Source organism: Purpureocillium lilacinum, assembly GCF_023168085.1.
Source record: "Purpureocillium lilacinum CBS 284.36 DNA, scaffold_3, whole genome shotgun sequence".
Taxonomy (NCBI): Eukaryota; Fungi; Ascomycota; class Sordariomycetes; order Hypocreales; family Ophiocordycipitaceae; genus Purpureocillium; species Purpureocillium lilacinum.
This window is the reverse complement of record NW_027072113.1, coordinates 2,439,815-2,456,882: the sequence shown is the minus strand read 5'-3', so window position 1 is coordinate 2,456,882 and position 17,068 is coordinate 2,439,815. Positions and strand designations below refer to the sequence as shown.

At 60.6% G+C, this 17,068-nt stretch overlaps 5 protein-coding genes across 5 annotated transcripts; 3 read left to right on the top strand and 2 right to left on the bottom strand.

Moving 5' to 3' along the window:
• Positions 1-149: 149 nt before the first annotated feature.
• Positions 150-1,481, top strand: PLICBS_004330 (uncharacterized protein; the record flags this gene model as incomplete). Its single annotated transcript, XM_018326944.2, has 3 exons — positions 150-329; positions 515-845; positions 976-1,481. 3 exons carry the CDS (start codon positions 150-152, stop codon positions 1,479-1,481), a joined length of 1,017 nt encoding a protein of 338 aa, XP_018174406.2.
• A 1,329-nt stretch (positions 1,482-2,810) lies between these two features.
• On the bottom strand, positions 2,811-3,740 carry PLICBS_004329 (uncharacterized protein; the record flags this gene model as incomplete). The annotated part of the gene is made up of 1 exon (XM_018326945.2): positions 2,811-3,740. The coding sequence occupies one exon, from the start codon at positions 3,738-3,740 to the stop codon at positions 2,811-2,813; it is 930 nt and encodes a 309-aa protein (XP_018174407.2).
• A 2,466-nt stretch (positions 3,741-6,206) lies between these two features.
• On the top strand, positions 6,207-8,161 carry PLICBS_004328 (inorganic phosphate transporter pho84; the record flags this gene model as incomplete). Its single annotated transcript, XM_018326946.2, has 4 exons — positions 6,207-6,778; positions 6,857-7,089; positions 7,153-7,731; positions 7,794-8,161. 4 exons carry the CDS (start codon positions 6,207-6,209, stop codon positions 8,159-8,161), a joined length of 1,752 nt encoding a protein of 583 aa, XP_018174408.1.
• Positions 8,162-9,208: 1,047 nt separating this feature from the next.
• PLICBS_004327 (K(+)/H(+) antiporter) lies at positions 9,209-11,986 on the bottom strand (the record flags this gene model as incomplete). Its single annotated transcript, XM_018326947.2, has 4 exons — positions 9,209-10,570; positions 10,620-11,182; positions 11,235-11,334; positions 11,387-11,986. The coding sequence occupies 4 exons, from the start codon at positions 11,984-11,986 to the stop codon at positions 9,209-9,211; spliced, it is 2,625 nt and encodes an 874-aa protein (XP_018174409.2).
• A 2,815-nt stretch (positions 11,987-14,801) lies between these two features.
• PLICBS_004326 (uncharacterized protein) lies at positions 14,802-16,131 on the top strand (the record flags this gene model as incomplete). Its single annotated transcript, XM_018326949.2, has 3 exons — positions 14,802-14,969; positions 15,060-15,764; positions 15,811-16,131. The coding sequence occupies 3 exons, from the start codon at positions 14,802-14,804 to the stop codon at positions 16,129-16,131; spliced, it is 1,194 nt and encodes a 397-aa protein (XP_018174411.2).
• Between the last annotated feature and the right edge of the window lie 937 nt (positions 16,132-17,068).

Below are 17,068 nucleotides of genomic sequence, written 5' to 3'. Positions count from 1 at the left end.
GTCGCAACCCCTCAGCTCGCCGCCCGTTCAATTGACACGCACAGGCTCGTCGTCATCGCCGTCGTCGCAGTCCGCCACCACGTCACGCGAAGGGAAAGAAACGTTGAATGAGGGGAGGATTATCGAGCTAGTAGGTATCAGCAGACGACATGTCGAGGGTCTGGCTCTCGGTGCTCGCCGCCACGGCGGCGTTCTGGGGCACCGCCGTGGTGAAGCGCTCGCCGTACTCGTACGAGGTGACGCCGCCAGTGAGGCAGTGGGCGGACCACCCGATGAAGCTGGTGCCCGTGCCGGCGACGCAGCCGGAGCTGCAGCAACCGGGCGTAAAGGTTGGCACACTCACTCCCCAAAAACTATTCACACGAACCAACCCATCGACGATGTCATGTTTTGGTTCCATACCTGGCTCCCAATCATGTGGGATATCACGTCACGTACACCCACGCGCGCGCATACTTTCACCCAGACACAGAGAGAGCCATCACGCTGACTGAAGACATTGTCGAAATACTAGGGCGACGTGCTCATCACGGCGGCGCAGCACATGGCGCTGCTGCACAACGCGCTCATCCGCGGCTACAACTCCATCTTCCTGCAAGCGCCGCACGTGCTGGCCCCCGGCGAGGCCGCTGCGGCGAACAACGATAACAGCGACAGCGGCAGCGGCAGCGGCAGCGGTAGCGCGGAAGAGGACGAGAACGAGGCGGCGCACTTTGTCGGCTACGCGCGCACGTGGGTCAAGTTCCTGCAGAACCATCACGATGACGAGGAGGAGGTGCTGTTCCCGGAGCTGGCGGCGATCCTGAAAGACGAGACGCTGTGGGGAGACATGAAGAAGGAGCACGGTGCGTTTCCACCTCTCTCTCCTTGCAGTGTTATTCTCTGTCACCGTGAAGAAGTGTACGAGGAGAAAGAGGAGCAGCCATTCACAAGCCACGCGCGCACTGCTTTGCCAAGTCGCTAACACCAACACAGAGTCCTTCCTCGAGGACCTCCGCGCCCTAGACACCCACCTCGCCCACCTCTCCGCCAACGCCTCCGCCTACTCCCCCGGCCCCCTCCTCCAGCACCTCTCCGCCCTGCGCGCGCCCCTCGAGCAGCACCTGCACCACGAAGTCACCCTGCTCGCGTCCCTGGCGACGCACCCGTCCGCGCCCGCCCGCGACAGCTTCGCGGGCGCCGTGGCGGGCGAGACGCTCATGAACTGGGGCAAGAACAGCGTCAGCGGGACGTTTGACGTGGTGCCCTTCTTCCTGCTCAACGTGGACCGCACCGTCGCCGACGACGAGGGCCGCTGGGCCAACTGGCCGCCCATGCCGGAGCCGGTGCGCTGGGGGCTGGTCAATGGTGCGGGGGCGGTGCGCGGCGGGTGGTGGAGGTTTGCGAGCTGCGATGCGAAGGGTAGGCCGAGGGAGTTGCATGCGGTGCGGAGGGCGGCGGAGAGGAGGCGTAGGGAGCAGGAGGGCAAGGCGGAGCTGTGAGGCGGGCACGCAAATGGATTATGGAGTGATGTGTGTATGTATTTTGGTGTTGAGGTGCATGTCAGCTATTAGTTCCATCACAGTCTTGCTCGATGCATGTTGTATTAATCTCATTTGCCTCCCAAGGCTAGCGAGGCACGTTCAGTATTGGTATCATCGCCCCTGCATGAAATGTTCATCCCATCGTCTATCATGTCGGTCCTCTCATGCCGTGTCAACCGTGCTTGGTCGTGATCCGGTCCGTGCACCTCCGGGAGCTCCGGCGTTGCTAAAAGATGCATATCGCGGCAACAAACGCCAGGCACAGGAAGCAGAGAACCGAATCTATGCTCGCAAAAGGAAATCATGTTAGCAGACGACGTCCACGATGATGCCTAGAGTGCATATATTTGAGTGTTTGGGTTTCGACCCTTTGCTTCTCTCCAACCATGCAGCGGTCGATCACAAGGGGACGGAAGACCGCTCACTCCCATGGCCGGCATTGGGCCACAATGGCACACGGGGTGAAACGCCATGGCAAGACGGGGAGGAGGAGAAAGCAGAGACCGAAGGTGACGTACAGAATGCAAGCTTCTCGCCGGGCGTGTAGAGGTTGATGCACAGCGTGATCTCAAAGAGAAAGTGCTTGCGCCGCAGCCACGCCCATATATCGCCGCCTTTCCGTACTGCTACCGCCGATGGTGCCGTTGCGGTCGATACCTCTGTCGTCGCCGTCGTAATAGTAGCCGGCACCAGAGGCACAAATGAATGGGGGAATTCAACGGCCGTCTTGACCCGCCGCGCCGTCGTCGTGATAGTAGACATTATAGCTGTAAGCCGTTGCGTCTGTCACTCTGTTGTCCAAGCCTCGTCCCGGCCCGAGAGCCCCAACACACCATATAAGAGAACGCTCGATATAAATTAAATTGTGAATTGCTACCGGACAGGAAAACAAGAACAGGATATTCTTTGCTTGATCAGCGCGGGCTGGGCATGACTTCACCTTTTGGAATCACCGTCGGAATCCTCGGGATGTTCGGCGGACGCTCAGACGTTGTCGCCCACTCCCGGCGCTTCCTCCTTGGACAAGCCGGGTCACGAAACGCCGGCATACGTTCCTTGGCAGCAGCAGTGCAGGTAGATGGTCGCGTGCGTGGGGGCCTTCATTATATTATATATATATATGATTGAAGGGTTTCCTGTTCCGGCGCAGAACCATCGAACCCAAAAACGACAGATCGCGCGGTCCCGGGCCCCCCCTCCGCCGCCATCACCGCCGTTGCCGCCGGTAGTTTGCCTCCACGCTCACGACAAAAAAGGCCCTCGCTCATCTCGCTCAACCTCCTGTTGCTACCGAAACGCAAAGGCGCTGCTGTCGCCAGAGTCGCAGTCGCGGAGCGCGTGCGCCAGCGCCCGGCGCGCCTTGTCGTCGCGGGTGCGGAACGGCCGGTTGAACATGGAGGGCAGCGGCAGCGCGCTGTTGGCGTGCGCGGGGTCAAAGGACACGGGCGCGCTGTCGTCGTCGCAGGCGCTGCGCGTCGTCACCACGGCGAAGCGCAGCAGGTCGCCGCCGATGCCGCGCCCGCGGTACCGCAGCTTGGTCGTCCACGCGCGCACCAAGCCGCCGCTGCCGCCGCCGCCAGCGTGCGGCGCGCCACCCTTCTCCCCCTGCTGCAGCTTCTTGTTCTTCCCACTCTTGCTCTTGCTCCGCGTCGAGGGAGTAGACGACGACGACGGGTCGGCTTGACGACCTCCCTCGTCGCCGTCAGCGGGAGGCACCAGCCGCAGAACCAGCGCGCCGATGAGCTCCTCGCCGAAGCGCGCGCCCAGCACGAGGTCCTCCGCCCGGCCCGGCGCTGGGGGTGCGATGAAGTCGCGCCAGCGAAACGCCTCGGCGATATTGACGTAGCGCGAGGTGAGGAGGCGCACGGCGGCGAGGAAGGCGATGACGAGGCCCGAGCAGGCCGTCATGGCGGTGCCGACGTCGCGCGCGGCATTGTGCCGCCAGGCGAGCGTGCAGGCGACGACGACGGCGACGAAGCACGCCGGGTGGAAGATGACGGCCAGGGACGCGACCTGCCGCTGCTGCGCGATGCTGTCGGCGACGAGCTGCAGCGCGTCGCGCTTGGCGTCGTCGCTGGTGAGGACCTCGTACGTGAGCGGTGGCGGCGGCTCCGCTTCTGACTGTGATTGTGTTTGTGAGGATGGTGATGATAATGATGATGTTTGTGAGCTTGGCTGCTGGGCTGGCGACTTTGCGCCGCGGGTGGTGCGCGCCATGGCCGCGGCCAAGGTGGTTGTGGTGTTTGAGGTTGAGGTTGACGAAGCCATGCCTGCAACCCACTCGACGGTGTTGAGTGAGCTGGTACGTGAGTTTGGAGCTCCGCTCCCAAAATGGCAAATGAAAATGCGAGCCTCAGCTGCCACCCAAAACAAGCAGCCTCGCACTTTGTCCACCCGAGAGATAAACAGGCCCCAAGTGAATAGAAAAAAAAAAAGGACAATATCCGCGTGGCACACGTGCGCTACAGCCCGGAACAGTCGGCCCACGTCAGGGAATAGTCGACTTGTTATATCGCGTGTCCGCCCGACGGGACGGGCTACGATGCTGCGTTGACGCACGTGGGCAGCCGTGTCAGAGCAAGTGGATAAGCTTACTCGATTGTCTACGAGGACCGCGCATTCTGGTACCCTTTCTTAGTGAGTGTGAGTGAGTGAGTGAGTGTGCTGCGGCAGCTCCGTCCGCCCCGAATCTGCCCAACCCGCCCGGAGATGCTGGGTAAAGGTGCATGTGGTGGTGGTGGTACAGCACCCCAACGAGCCTCAAATTCTCAATTGAGCGCCTAGTTCATGCCACGCGCGCCACGGAGCATCCACAGTTGGGGCCCTCTCGGCATCCAAGTTGCCGGGCGGAGTCACCAGCTGCTGCGAGGCGTGCGTCCAGTTTCTGCAACGCCCGCCGCCGTCTTCCTGGTCCTTCGGTCGACTCGAAAGGGCCTGTCGGTCTGGCACACACCACACACACGTCGAACCCTGGGGCCACGGGCGAACCAGGGACAGGGTCGCGTTGCCCGAATCGGTCTCGCGGGCGCCACATCGGTGGCCACCCCGTCGAGGAACACCAGGGGTGGCACAAACTCAGATGATGAACTCCGAGGCACCTGCGCGCAAGTACGGATGAACGTAGAACGTGCTGTGTAATCTCTGCTCCGTGCTTTTGCTCATCCCGTCCGTCATCTACTAGCAAATGCTGTGCTGTGCCGCAGCCTGCAAGTTGCGTTTCAGCACTCGCCAACAGGCTGCTCCATTCTGGGATCCGAAGAGCCATACATACTACTCTACAACATACACCACCAATGCGTCATGCTTCGACGTGCCAACGCCGCGAAGAGACGGGAGCTGATCGCCCAGCCTTCTTGGCGCCGCCGACTCCCCAGATGCAGACACCGACCGAACGTCCGCCTCGTGCGCGCCCCCAAACCCACGCAGGCCAAGCCGGGCCCTCGGCAGCCAGCTCCTTCGGCGCGCGCATGGAACCAGAGATCTCGGTCGCCCGAAGCGGGAAGTGCACCATGCTCGTGTGTCGTTGGCGCCACGGGGGCGCGCGGGTTGGCGTTTCTCTCTTCCGGCGACGAGCACACACACCCAACTGGAGGTTTTTTCCCCTGCTCTGAGTCTCGAATACTAGCGCCGCTCCGGCGCCGGCAGGGGGACACTGGGCTGCGCCCCACTTAGCCGGGCCAACCCCCGGTCCCCCGGATTTGCCAAGCACGGCGCCCGGTTCGACAACGTGTCGGCCACGGCGCCGCTGATTGGCCCGTTTGTTCCAACTTCCAACGTGCCCGGTCTCCGTGTAAGTCGACCGTTGCAGGTTTTCCCTTTCTGCGAGCTTCACGCCCTGCGCCTCTGGCCACTATCCCCTGTTCCTACATCCTCAGTGGCCGTCGCCGTGCCGCCCACGCGTGTCAGCTTCGATTCGATTTTCAGCAGCACCACGTCCGTTGCCATGTATAGTGTGCCAGCACAGCACAGCACAGCGCGACACTCTGACCTAACCTAACTGCCCCCGTTTGGCGCAGCAGGTCCACGGAGTCCCGCGCCAATGGTGAGGCATAAATGACGATGGTCCTGATCTTTGAACGGTTGGCTCAAGGCAAAGTGGATGGGCAGTGTGTCGCTGAGGCTGGGAAAGAAGACGCCCCCATTGCCCCTCCGCGCATCCATCCATCCATCCATCCATTAGCCGTGGCTTTCGGTCGAGAGACAGTCACCAAAGAGCCCTGTTGCCGTATTCGGCCCGCCGGTGCTGTGCTCGTTGGGCCCATCAGCTCGAGCCCTGGATGCCCGTGTCTGCCCGTGGCGCCCCCCCTGCTGACGATGCGGGACAGCCTGCCATAACCTGGTCAAACTCGGCACCGGCATCCGTCGTCCTGCTTGGCTCTCGTGGGGCCAGCCGGTGTAGCATCCATAGTTCCATGTCGCGACCCTCCTGCCAGGCTCCCACGTCCTGCAGCCCCATGTCCCATGTCCGGGAATAAATTCCCGTATATAGATCCTGGGCGCTGCTCCTCCCGTCTTGGCCCGCCCTCTTGGCGCGCCTCGTCCTCTCCTTTCCTCTTCTCACTGCTTCACTTCTTTCTCACTTGCTGAGTGTCGCCCTCTTGCTTCATCGACCTCTTTCCCCAGGCCGGTGAACATTGTGTGCACGACCTTAACAGCTCGCCTTCAGAAACAGGACAGTCGATAATGGCAGAGAACGGGACCAACATCCCGTCGCCGACGGCGGCGGCGCCGCGGCAGGTCGTCGCCAAGACCGCCGGCGGCAACTCGGCCTACCACAACTTCCACAACGACTTCACGCACATTGCCGACCTCAACGAGCGCCGGCGCCTGGCCCTCGCCGAGGTCGACAAGGCGCCGTTCGGGTGGTACCACGTCCGCGCCTGCGTGGTCGCCGGTGTGGGCTTCTTCACCGACTCGTACGACATCTTCACGGCCTCGCTGCTCACCATCATGCTGGGCATCGTCTACTACCCGGGCGTCGGCAAGATGCCCACGAGCTCCGACAACGCCATCAAGCTGGCCACCTCGGCGGGCACCGTCGTCGGCCAGCTGGGCTTCGGTTTCCTCGCCGATTTGGTCGGCCGTAAGCGCATGTACGGTCTGGAGCTCATTGTCATCATCTTTGCCACCATTGGCCAGGCCCTGACCAGCGGTTCGCCCTCGTGCGACATCATCGGGCTCATCATCTTCTGGCGTGTCATCATGGGTGTTGGTATTGGTGGTGACTACCCGCTGTCGTCCATTATCACTTCCGAGTAAGTCGATTGGTCGCACCGCACCGCACCGCACGGGCGGAAAAGTGGTGGCCGTGTAAGTGCTAACGCACGGATCAGGTTCGCGACCACCAAGTGGCGTGGCGCCATGATGGCTGCCGTGTTTGCCATGCAGGGCATGGGCCAGCTGTGCGCTGCCTTCGTCATGCTCTTCGTCACCCTCGGCTTCAAGGGCTCGCTGGAGGGCGCCGCCTCGGTCAAGTCGTGCACGGGCGACTGCCAGGTTGCCGTCGACAAGATGTGGCGTACCCTGATCGGCTTCGGTGCCGTTCCCGCCTGCATCGCGCTGTACTGTACGTTCCCTTTTCCTCGTCCAAAATCGCTTTCACTTGAAAGTCACTAACACTAGCGCCCAGTCCGTCTGACCATCCCCGAGACGCCCCGTTACACCTTCGACGTCGCCCGCGATGTCGAAAAGGCCCAGGACGACGTCAAGGCCTACATGTCGGGCAAGCGCGAGGGCGACCCCGACGCCATGGCCCAGGTCGCCACCTCCCGCGCCGCCAAGGACAACCTCGAGGTGCCCAAGGCCAGCTGGGCCGACTTCCGCCGCCACTACGGCAAGCCCAAGAACTTTTTGCTCCTCTTCGGCACTGCCGGCTCGTGGTTCTGCCTCGACGTCGCCTTCTACGGCCTGTCGCTCAACAACGGTGTTATCCTTGAGGCGATTGGCTTCTCCACCAGCAACGTCCACAACGTTTATGAGTTCCTGTACAACACCGCCATTGGCAACCTGATTATCGTTCTGGCGGGTGCTGTGCCGGGCTACTGGGTCTCGGTTGCGACGATTGACACGCTCGGTCGCAAGAAGATCCAGCTCGGCGGCTTCATCATCCTCACGATCCTCTTCATCGTCATGGGCTTCGCCTACCACAACATTTCCAAGAACGGCCTGCTTGCCATCTATGTCTTGGCGCAATTCTTCTTCAACTTCGGTACGTAGCATGCGTCTCTCCGCGCCAGAAAGTGTCAAGTTTGCTAATACGTCTATCAACAGGTCCCAACACGACCACCTTCATCGTGCCCGGTGAAGTCTTCCCCACGCGATACCGTTCCACCTCGCACGGTATCTCCGCCGCCTCGGGCAAGATCGGCTCCATCATCGGCCAGGGCGCCATCTCCACGCTCCGCACGCACGGCGCCGTCAAGTCGGGCGACACCCCCTGGATGGACCACGTGCTGGAGATCTACGCCCTCTTCATGCTCCTGGGGTGCTTCACCACGCTGCTCATCCCCGAGACGGCCCGCAAGACCCTCGAAGAGCTCAGCGGCGAGGACGACTTTGCCGTCACCGGCCGTCTGGGCTCCGTCAGCGCCCACGACCGGGCCAACAGCAACGAGGACGAACCCGTCAAGGCGGCCTGAGCGGCACTTTCTACCGGCACTCGGCAACCGCCCCCCTTCATTCCTTGTAGACAAATCAGAAAACGTATCAATCATGTAATCAAGACCCGCTTCACGATTTGATGTTGGTGTTCCATGCTCGGTCTCGGCGGTTGGTTGAAAGGGGGCTGGCTGTTCAAGGTCGTTTTATCATAACGTTACATATAGTTAGTTACATACCCTCGCTGTCAAGATACGTATGTGATCTCAGCCACACCTCCATCAAGATCGCAACCCAATGATGCCCGGCCGTTGGCTTGAGCGACATGGTGACACGATTTGCCCAAAATACTCCGACCATGCAAAGTGCCAACCGCCGTTTGATGCCCTTTGCAGCTTTGCCAAGCCACACTATTTCCAGCGTGCCGGGTCGGCCCGCTCATTGTGATGCACGGGCCACGATGGACCTGGACTCAGGTGGCCGGCGCGATCCACGTGGTGCGCTCCGTCTCAGTGGCCGAGCGCCATGGGTGAGCTCCACGCGAACAGCTATTGTCCTGCGGGCTCAATAGGAACATAATTCGGCTTCTCGCCGCGGGATGGCGGACCTGACGTCTGTGGGGGCACAACGATATATTCGATTGCACCGAGCCTGACTCGTAGGGAATACTCCTATTCGCAATTCGCGAAGTAGCTAGGCGGTTCTAAGCTAGTATGTACTTTGTCAAGGTTTCCAGCGCGTATCTGCTTGATGTGGCAGACACAAGCCTGGCAAAGTGAGTAAGGAGAGCGATGGTAGCAACGGGCACATGCGGTTCGCGAGGGATACTGGGTGGACAAAGGGCTTTGAGCATTAAAGGCGTGCGTGGAAATCGCCCCAGATGCTCCGATATTGGCCTGATTAAGTCAAGAAACCTGTATTTGCAAGGGGGAATCTTCATGGCAATTCAGGCCATTGCCCGGGTGCTAAACTGGTTGTACATGCTATATGCGCCTCGTACTGTGTACATGAACATCAAATTCTAATCACAAATTCGTACTTGCCGCGCAAGTATGCGTGCATGCAAACAAGCTTCGTGGTATCATGACTCAAGAGCTCTCCGCAACCTTCTTCGACTGCACAACCATCATGTCCGCCCGCGCGCCGCCCGCGATAAAGTGGCCGGCCACCGCGCCCAGACAGCTTCTCAGCTCCTCTCTCGCCTTGTGATTCAGCTTCCCCTCGTCCATCTTGGCGCCGCTGCCACGGCCAACGACAATGAGCCTCTGGGACTTGGCCTCGTCGGCGTTGGTGTCGGCAGCGCTGTGCTGAAGGAGCTCTTCCATGGTTGTCGGTCCGTTGGAGCGCTCAAACTTGACGCGCGCGGCCGTCTCGGCGGGAAGCTTCTCTGCGGCCAGCTCGAAGAGGTCCTCGGCGCCAGACGATGCGGTTCCAGGTGCGTGAGTGGTGACGTGCAAGATTGTCGCCGTGGCGTTGGACTTTTCGCAAAGCTGCAGGACGATGACGAGAGCTAGCTTGTCGTCCTCCTCTCCAAAGTACGGGAGGAAGATATGGTAAGGCTTGTTGGCCTGGGGGGCAGCCGGCATGTCTTCTTTCAGGTGGCTGATGGAATATTGTCGTGTGAGCTTGGCTCGCTCTGCCATCTTGTCTTTGCTGTCGGCATCGTCGCTGCGAGGGAAGAAGACGGCAATGTTGTGGTCATGCGACTCCAGGACCGACCTCACAAACGCTCCGTATGAGGAACCCATCTTGTCGTCCACAGTTGCCGAGGACAAGATAGGCGAGTCACCAATGCCACCAGTTTCACTCCAAGGAACGAGCACAAGGTCTGACGACATCTTGGTCGCCTTGGTGGCGAGCGCCTCGGCGAAGCGCGTCTCGGGCATGATACCCACCTCTCCTGACGCGGCGAGGTGGTGAAGTTGACCGACGGTGCGGAACGTGTTGACAACAGGGTCGTGCTTGCTGTACTCTGCGACCTGGGATACAGTCATGACAGAGGAGTCTCGGTCGGTGAGCTGCAGAAGACGCAATCCGTGGGCCCAGACTGCCCTGGCTGGGCCATCGGACAAGACTGAGTTGTCCGTCACGGGCTCGATGTCGCCGTCCTGGGTAGAGCGAGTAGGGTTCTGTGCCGCCGAGGAGCTACCGAACAGGGACAGAAGGTTGAGAATCGTAGGCATGCTATCCAGCCTGAGATATACCAGCATCCGGCCGACCCTCTTCATCGAAGCTTGCCTCTTGGTTGATTCATCAGTGTCCGAAGGCGAAATTGGCGCCCCCGTATCCCAGTCAATCTCTCCGCGCCTCCAAGCGGCAATCTTGACTTGGTACCACGGGGGGTAGAGGACGGAGACAATGGGAGTCGTTGCAAAGGTGGTAAGAAGGGCCATGACCACAAAGATGGTAAAGGTGCGAGTGCTAAGGATGTTTGCGTTCAAGCCAATGTTCTGCGCGTGTTAGTGCAAGTCAGAGCAGTTTGTTGGTAAGTGGACATACCAGCACAATCAGTTCGACGAGACCCTTGCAGCTCATCAAGACACCAATAGAAAACGATTCTCGCCACACCATACCGGTAAAGCGGGCGGCAAGCGACGCGCCAATAATCTTACTGAGCAAAGCGACAATGGTGGTACCGAAGACGTAGCCCCAGGCGGTGCCCGAGTTGAGGAGGCCCAGGTTCGTGTTGAGGCCAGACAGGGTGAAGTAGAGCGGGAGGAAGATGGCGCCAATGAGATCTTCGAGTTTCTCCGTGACGCGAATGTTGAATCTGTTCTCGCGCGGGATGATGAGGCCGGCCATGAAACCACCGAAAATGGCGTGAACGCCAATGATGCCAGTGAAGAAGGCGGACGCCAGGCAAATCACGAGGATGAGCGAGATGATTCCCTGCGATGGGCCGTTTTCGATGCTTCCGGTGCGACGGAGGAGCCAAACCAGGGCTGGCTTGACGCCGTACAGCAGCAGGAGCATGAATCCCAAGCAGCAAAGCAGGATCCACAGGGCCGTGAGACCGCTGCCCGCGTTAACGAGTGCGACGCAGAGGGCGAGGAGAATCCATCCTGCGGGTCCTGTCAGCACGTATAGATGTGTATAGCGAGCCCGTGAACGTACCGACGACGTCGTTGGCGACGCCAGCCGACAGAGTAATGACGCCGACAGAGGTGTCGAGGAGCTTGAGCTCCGTCAAGATACGGCAAAGCACGGGGAACGCCTGGTGAATGTTAGCGAAAGCGCAGAGCCATGCCCGACAGCAGAGAGCGTACTGTAATGGCAATTGCGATACCGATAAACAGCATGTAGACTTCAAAGTTGATGGGCTTGATACCGGCATCCTCGCGGAAGGCATGGTAGACGCCCCAGGCCAGGGCACAGCCCAGACCAAATGGCAGTGCGAGGCCGGCAAAGGCGACAGAGGTCGCAACTCGCCAGTTGCTGACGAGGAAGCGCACATCGGTCTCAAGGCCTATAAGAAAAAGGTACAGCACCAGACCGAGATTGGCGACGAGATTCAGGTTCGGGAGTGACGCCTTGGGGAAGATGGCTTCGCGAAAGCCCGGGACGTGGCCCATGACCGAGGGGCCCAGGATGATGCCACCGACGACCTCTGCGATGACGCGGGGCTGGCGAATCTTGGCGAGCGGCCAGTGGAGGACGTGGCAGACGATGACGATGAGACATGTCTGGATGATGAAGAGGATGATGGGATTGCTCGGGTCGTACTTGGACGGGTTGGCGCCTTCGAGGACACCGCCCTGAGGAGGTGCGCGGTTCGCATCGCCAGCGGCAGTCGTCGCCGCCGCCGCGGTGACGGTCAGCGTCTTTGTCGCGACGGACAAGGCGGCCGAGGTGATGGAGGTGGACATGGTGAGACAACCCCGTGGGGACGATGCCGAAGCTGGCTGGGATCGACGGGCGCTGCTGGCTTAGGACGCTGTGGAAACAGCGACGTCCTGCCGCGGTCGACGACGATGTCGTCTCGCAATGGCAGTCAGGACCAGGCTGACGAGGACAGGAGGTTTGCGAGCGCGGGCGCAGGCAGCGGTAATGGGTGACGATCGAACAAGACGACGGGAGCGGTCGTGGATACACAGCGGATGAACAGGTCCATTTATTGCACGTTGTCCACCGTGCTCGTCGGAACCCGACAAGCTCCCCCACCACCCCACGCCGCCGGGCGCAGCAGCCAAGCAGCGGCGCCTGTACGCGAACAGCAGCCAACAGCCCCCTACCTCGCATACCTTAACACCACCAATTCACGCAAAACAAGCTGCGGCACCCAACTACCAGGGACCCTGCGAAACCAACCACCCCACCGGACGGGCACCCTTGACCTCGCCTGGCCGCACGGGTAGCTGCTGCTGACGGGAGGTCGCCTGTCCGAATCCACGACCCGCGCATCTCAGCGCAGTCAGCCACTAGCAGCGCGTCGCCCGACCCCGCCTGTCAGCCGCCCGTTGGCCCACTGGCACCGCTAAATTACTCGCAACACCTTGGAGCAAGCCTCCTTGCAGCTTCGTCATCCCCCAACAATACCTACGGGCCGCCAAGATAGTCATTCGCAATGGCCAAGGGGGGTCGTCCGACGTTAATCAACTCGCGCATCTCCCCATGGCGTCGTCGTCCGTGCATTAGCCTGTGTGGAGGCGGGCACTGGGCCTGCCTGCCACGCTGCCATGTGACAGTGCCATCGCGCAAGCGGCGGGGCGGTGAGACCTTGAGGCTGAGTGACAGCAACAGCAGCGCGCATATACTCTGAACTCGCATACGCTTAAGGGTAGCAGTTGCTTGAGTGAGGTGGTAGCCGCACGAGGCCATAGGGCCCAGAAGCGGAAGCAGGCGGCGCTTCCTGCGAGAAGCTATCGATGCCCTGCCACGAATGCCAAGGGCCCCCATCCACCGCCGAGAGGGTGTGCCGGAGCAGCTGCACTGACCTTGTGATGACTGTGATGGGAGCTCTCAACGCCGTGTGCACGGCGCTCAAGGCGGCAAAGCCCCCGGGCAGCAAGGATGCCGTGCCTTCGCTGCACGATCCCGGTGGCGGGCAGCAACGGCCGCACGGATCGGCTGTCATGGAGGGCCAGGGTGCAACAGCCTGAATTGACAGAGTGTGGCGCGTTGGTTCGGGTCTGAGGCATGCCCGCCGATCGCTCGCCGCCCAGCATTATCGGCGGCGGCAGGGCTTGCGTGGCGTCCAACCGTTGTCACAGGTCGAGGTTTGGCAACGCCCGCAACGCCCAAAAGCTCGCATTTGGGGGCTGACCGCTTGCCATCGGCGTCCGGCTGGGATATCGTCATGTCGGGCATGGTTACACGGCGGCCACTGCGCCCCAGATGCTCCTCTGCATCCGCACCTAGTTGACGAAGATATGAGGAGGGCCTTCGTCAACCGGCGCTGCGTTGCGTCCATCGGCAAGCTGCAGGTTCCGTCCCCCCCCCCCAGGACGCAGGACCCTTCACAGTCGACTGTGCGTTCGCTCCATGGGCTGATGCGCGCCGTTGGCCAACACCTTGCCCTTGAGATGACTGTACGACGTGCTTCGTATCTGTATATCCGGGCCATGCGCTCGAGATCTTTCCCGTGCTCACTAGCCATTGTCCAGGCTCCCGAGCAACGGAAACGCGCTCGACTAGAGTGGCCGGCCGCGTTGGCAACAGCTCACCGAGTCACCAGCCGAGTCTGAAGCACGTCTTGGCAGCGCGGCGGTGTGACCGCTTCACGTGCAAAGTAAATCGGGGGCTTGGCTTGCGCGTGCCAATTTTCAAACCTTGGGCAGGCCGCGCTCTTCACTGAGAATCCATTGAGTAAGAAGGCGCTCATCGAAAGGGAGCGGAATGCCATCGCAAGGTTGTCGTCTAGATGGGTTGCTTTGGGGCGGGTGAGGGGCTGAAGCCGATGATGAGCTTCATTGCCGGGACGGCAGGTTGCTGACTGTGGCACCTCCTCGCAGGTACCGAAAAGGCATGCCGTGTGACCGGCTCGGATGTTCGGCGACGGGACGCGTCCGACTCGTGGAACGCCAATCGTATATATTTCAGCATCGTACCTGACAGTGCGATGTCCTCGACGAACAACAGCGAGGGAGCTGCCAGTGTGGACGAGACACGGCGCGTGGAGCAGCTTCCGTCCACTGCTACTGGGCAGACATTGGCAGCGGAAGCCGCACGGGCCAGGCATCCATGGGTGGATCCACAGATCCATCTGGCCAAAGCAAAACCAGGGTGCTTTGCCCGGCTTGCCTGGGTGTTCGCCCAGTCAGCAGCGCCGGCGGCAGTCACCCAATCAAGGCAGGCTCAGGCAGTCGACGCAGGCAAGGCAAGCAAGGCAGGAAAAGGGTTCAACGCTCTTTCCAACTTTCCAAGGGTTCACCCCGCCAGGCCGTGCCTTCCGATCCCGTCTGGCCTCGTCGGCCAATGCGATCGCTGCATCCGCCTTGGCTGTTCCTGCCTTGGAATGACGTAGTGGGGCACGGACCCAGCTGGGCCACCCAGAGCCACCCAAGGGCCACCAGACGCCGCTCCCCCAAGACCGTTTCCTCGACCACGGCAACATGGCAAAGTAGAATCCCATCTTGTCCCACTCCCCCGGCAAACCTCTCGCCTCCTCTGCCCGGGGTCGTCGACGGGACCTTCGTCGAGAGACGCTGGCAGCCGTCGACCACCGCGCTCCACGATGCAAACATGTCGAGCGACACGCCTGAGGAGGTCCCCGCGAGCCTGCGCTCCTTGGCCATGGCAGCGCCTCGTCCCGGCCAGGCCATGCATCCGCCATCTCGTCCGCTGCCCCCGCGCCGCGCCCGCATAGGCATTACCGTCGCCTGTGAGCCCTGCCGCAAGCGCAAGTCGAGGGTACGTTGATTCGCGTCGTGGGCTCTGTTGCTCCCCCCTGCTCTTCCTCCGCCTCTGCTCCTATCTTGCTGACCGGATGGCCACGCACAGTGTAACGGACAGCGGCCAAGATGCGCTTCATGCATCCACCGCGGCCTGCATTGCCAATACGTCTCGGCCACCGCGTCCGAAACAAACTCCGAAGCCCTCAAGCGAAAGGTCACGGAGATGCAGCAGAGGATCGAAGACCATGAGCGCCTCTATGCGGCTTTGCGGACCATGAGCGAACAGGACTCCCGCGCCGTGCTTGACAAGCTACGGCTGGGCGCTGATGTCAGCACTGTCCTGCGTCAAATCAAAGAGGGCGACCTTCTCCTCCAACTGTCTCTGGTCCCGGAGTCGCGAAGGCGGTACGAGTTTCCCTACTCCTCCACCATGCCCGCCTATCTGCAGACCCCCGACAACCCCTATCTACGTTCTCCCGTCTACGGTATCACCATCGACGACCGGTTTGTCCCCGGACCGAGCCCATCTCTCCAGCCCGACGACAGACTCAGCCACTGTCGCGGGGTGTATGTGCAGCCATATCACTCTGCCACAATCATCGATGATCGTCTCTCCGAGGTCGAACTGTCTCGCTGGACCTCAGTAACGGCAGACAATCGGCTCATGAGAAAGATGCTGCACGCCTATTTACTGCACGAATACCCGACTTTCCCGGCTCTCCACAAAGACATATTCCTTCAGGCAGCCATCGACAACGACAAGCGCTTCTGCTCTCCACTGCTCGTCAATGCTCTCTTGGCAGAAGCATCGGTAAGTGACCCGGTGACCCGCCATGCGCAAGGACTGACAAACGCAGCACTGCTTTATTGGCCTCCCGCACCGTGACCAGTTTTGGAACCCAAAAACTCTGGGTTACTCCTTTCTTGCCGAAGCAAAACGCCTATGGGAACTCTACGCGGATACCACAGTCGACCTTCCAACTTTGCAGGCGACCCTGATCTTGCACATCACGTACAGCATGCATGGCATGGACAAAATCGGCTTCCCCTATCTCGTCAGAGCTGTGACGATGGCGAAGCAGCTCCGCCTGCTAGATGGTAACAAACACATTCGCAGTACCCGGTTAAGACACGCACGCGACTTCACTGCGTGGTGCTTGTTCAACTGGCAGACGTAAGCCCGCAGCCCTCTGTGCAACCGGGCGACAACACTGACGTTGGAATTAGTTTGATGGGCTACTACTATTTCCGAGCCCCCATCATCAAGGCGCCGCCGGCATCAGCGCTTCCAGACCCTGACCGCCACCCGTCTTGGTATGGTGGCCTTGTTCTCCGATACAGCTTAAATCCGACACCGTTTCTGTCGCCTTTGGGACTTTTATTCAACGTGGTTTCGAGGCTGAGGGTCATTATCAACGACCTTGCCATCCTCCAATTTGGGAACACCAACTCTCAAGACGTGCAGGGCTTGACCGCCAAGAGCGTGCGCCAAATACAATCAAGGCTTGAATCTTGGTATGCGAGTCTGCCACCGTCCTTGGGCCCTGATAATATTGCACTACCATGGCATTTAAAGCTGCAGTGAGTATCTTGCATGCTATCTTCCTGCCGCATTGTCTTCAGGAGGCAACGCGAAGGGATGCTAATTGGATTTTGCAGCATGGAATACCAAGCATTAGCGTTTGCCGTGACGCAAATACGGACCGCGGAGCACCTGCCATCTCCAGTATCGCCTGCATCTTCCGACGAGAAAGGCGCAGCCGAAACATGGCAGGGCGGCGGATTAGGCGCCCTGCGCCGGCTCGAAACGGTCGCTCGTCTGTACTTCGTCCGACATAGCTTCGAGTTCTGCGATGCCTTTTTGCTCCTTTTCCTCTCCACGCTGGGAATGGCAGCGTTGGAGAGTCTCCGCGAAGCGGAGGGGGATGCCGCAATATTGAGAGATGTTCGGTCCACGCTTATACTCAGCATCAAAGGTTTGCGTGACCAGGGACAGCACATTCACATGGCTGCAGCCACCTATAGGCTTCTTCGCAGCAGGCTGTCACCCGAAGACTTGTCGGCGGTTCGGGGCCATGCCCAATGGAACCCGGTTGATGAGAACGAGCCTCTTGT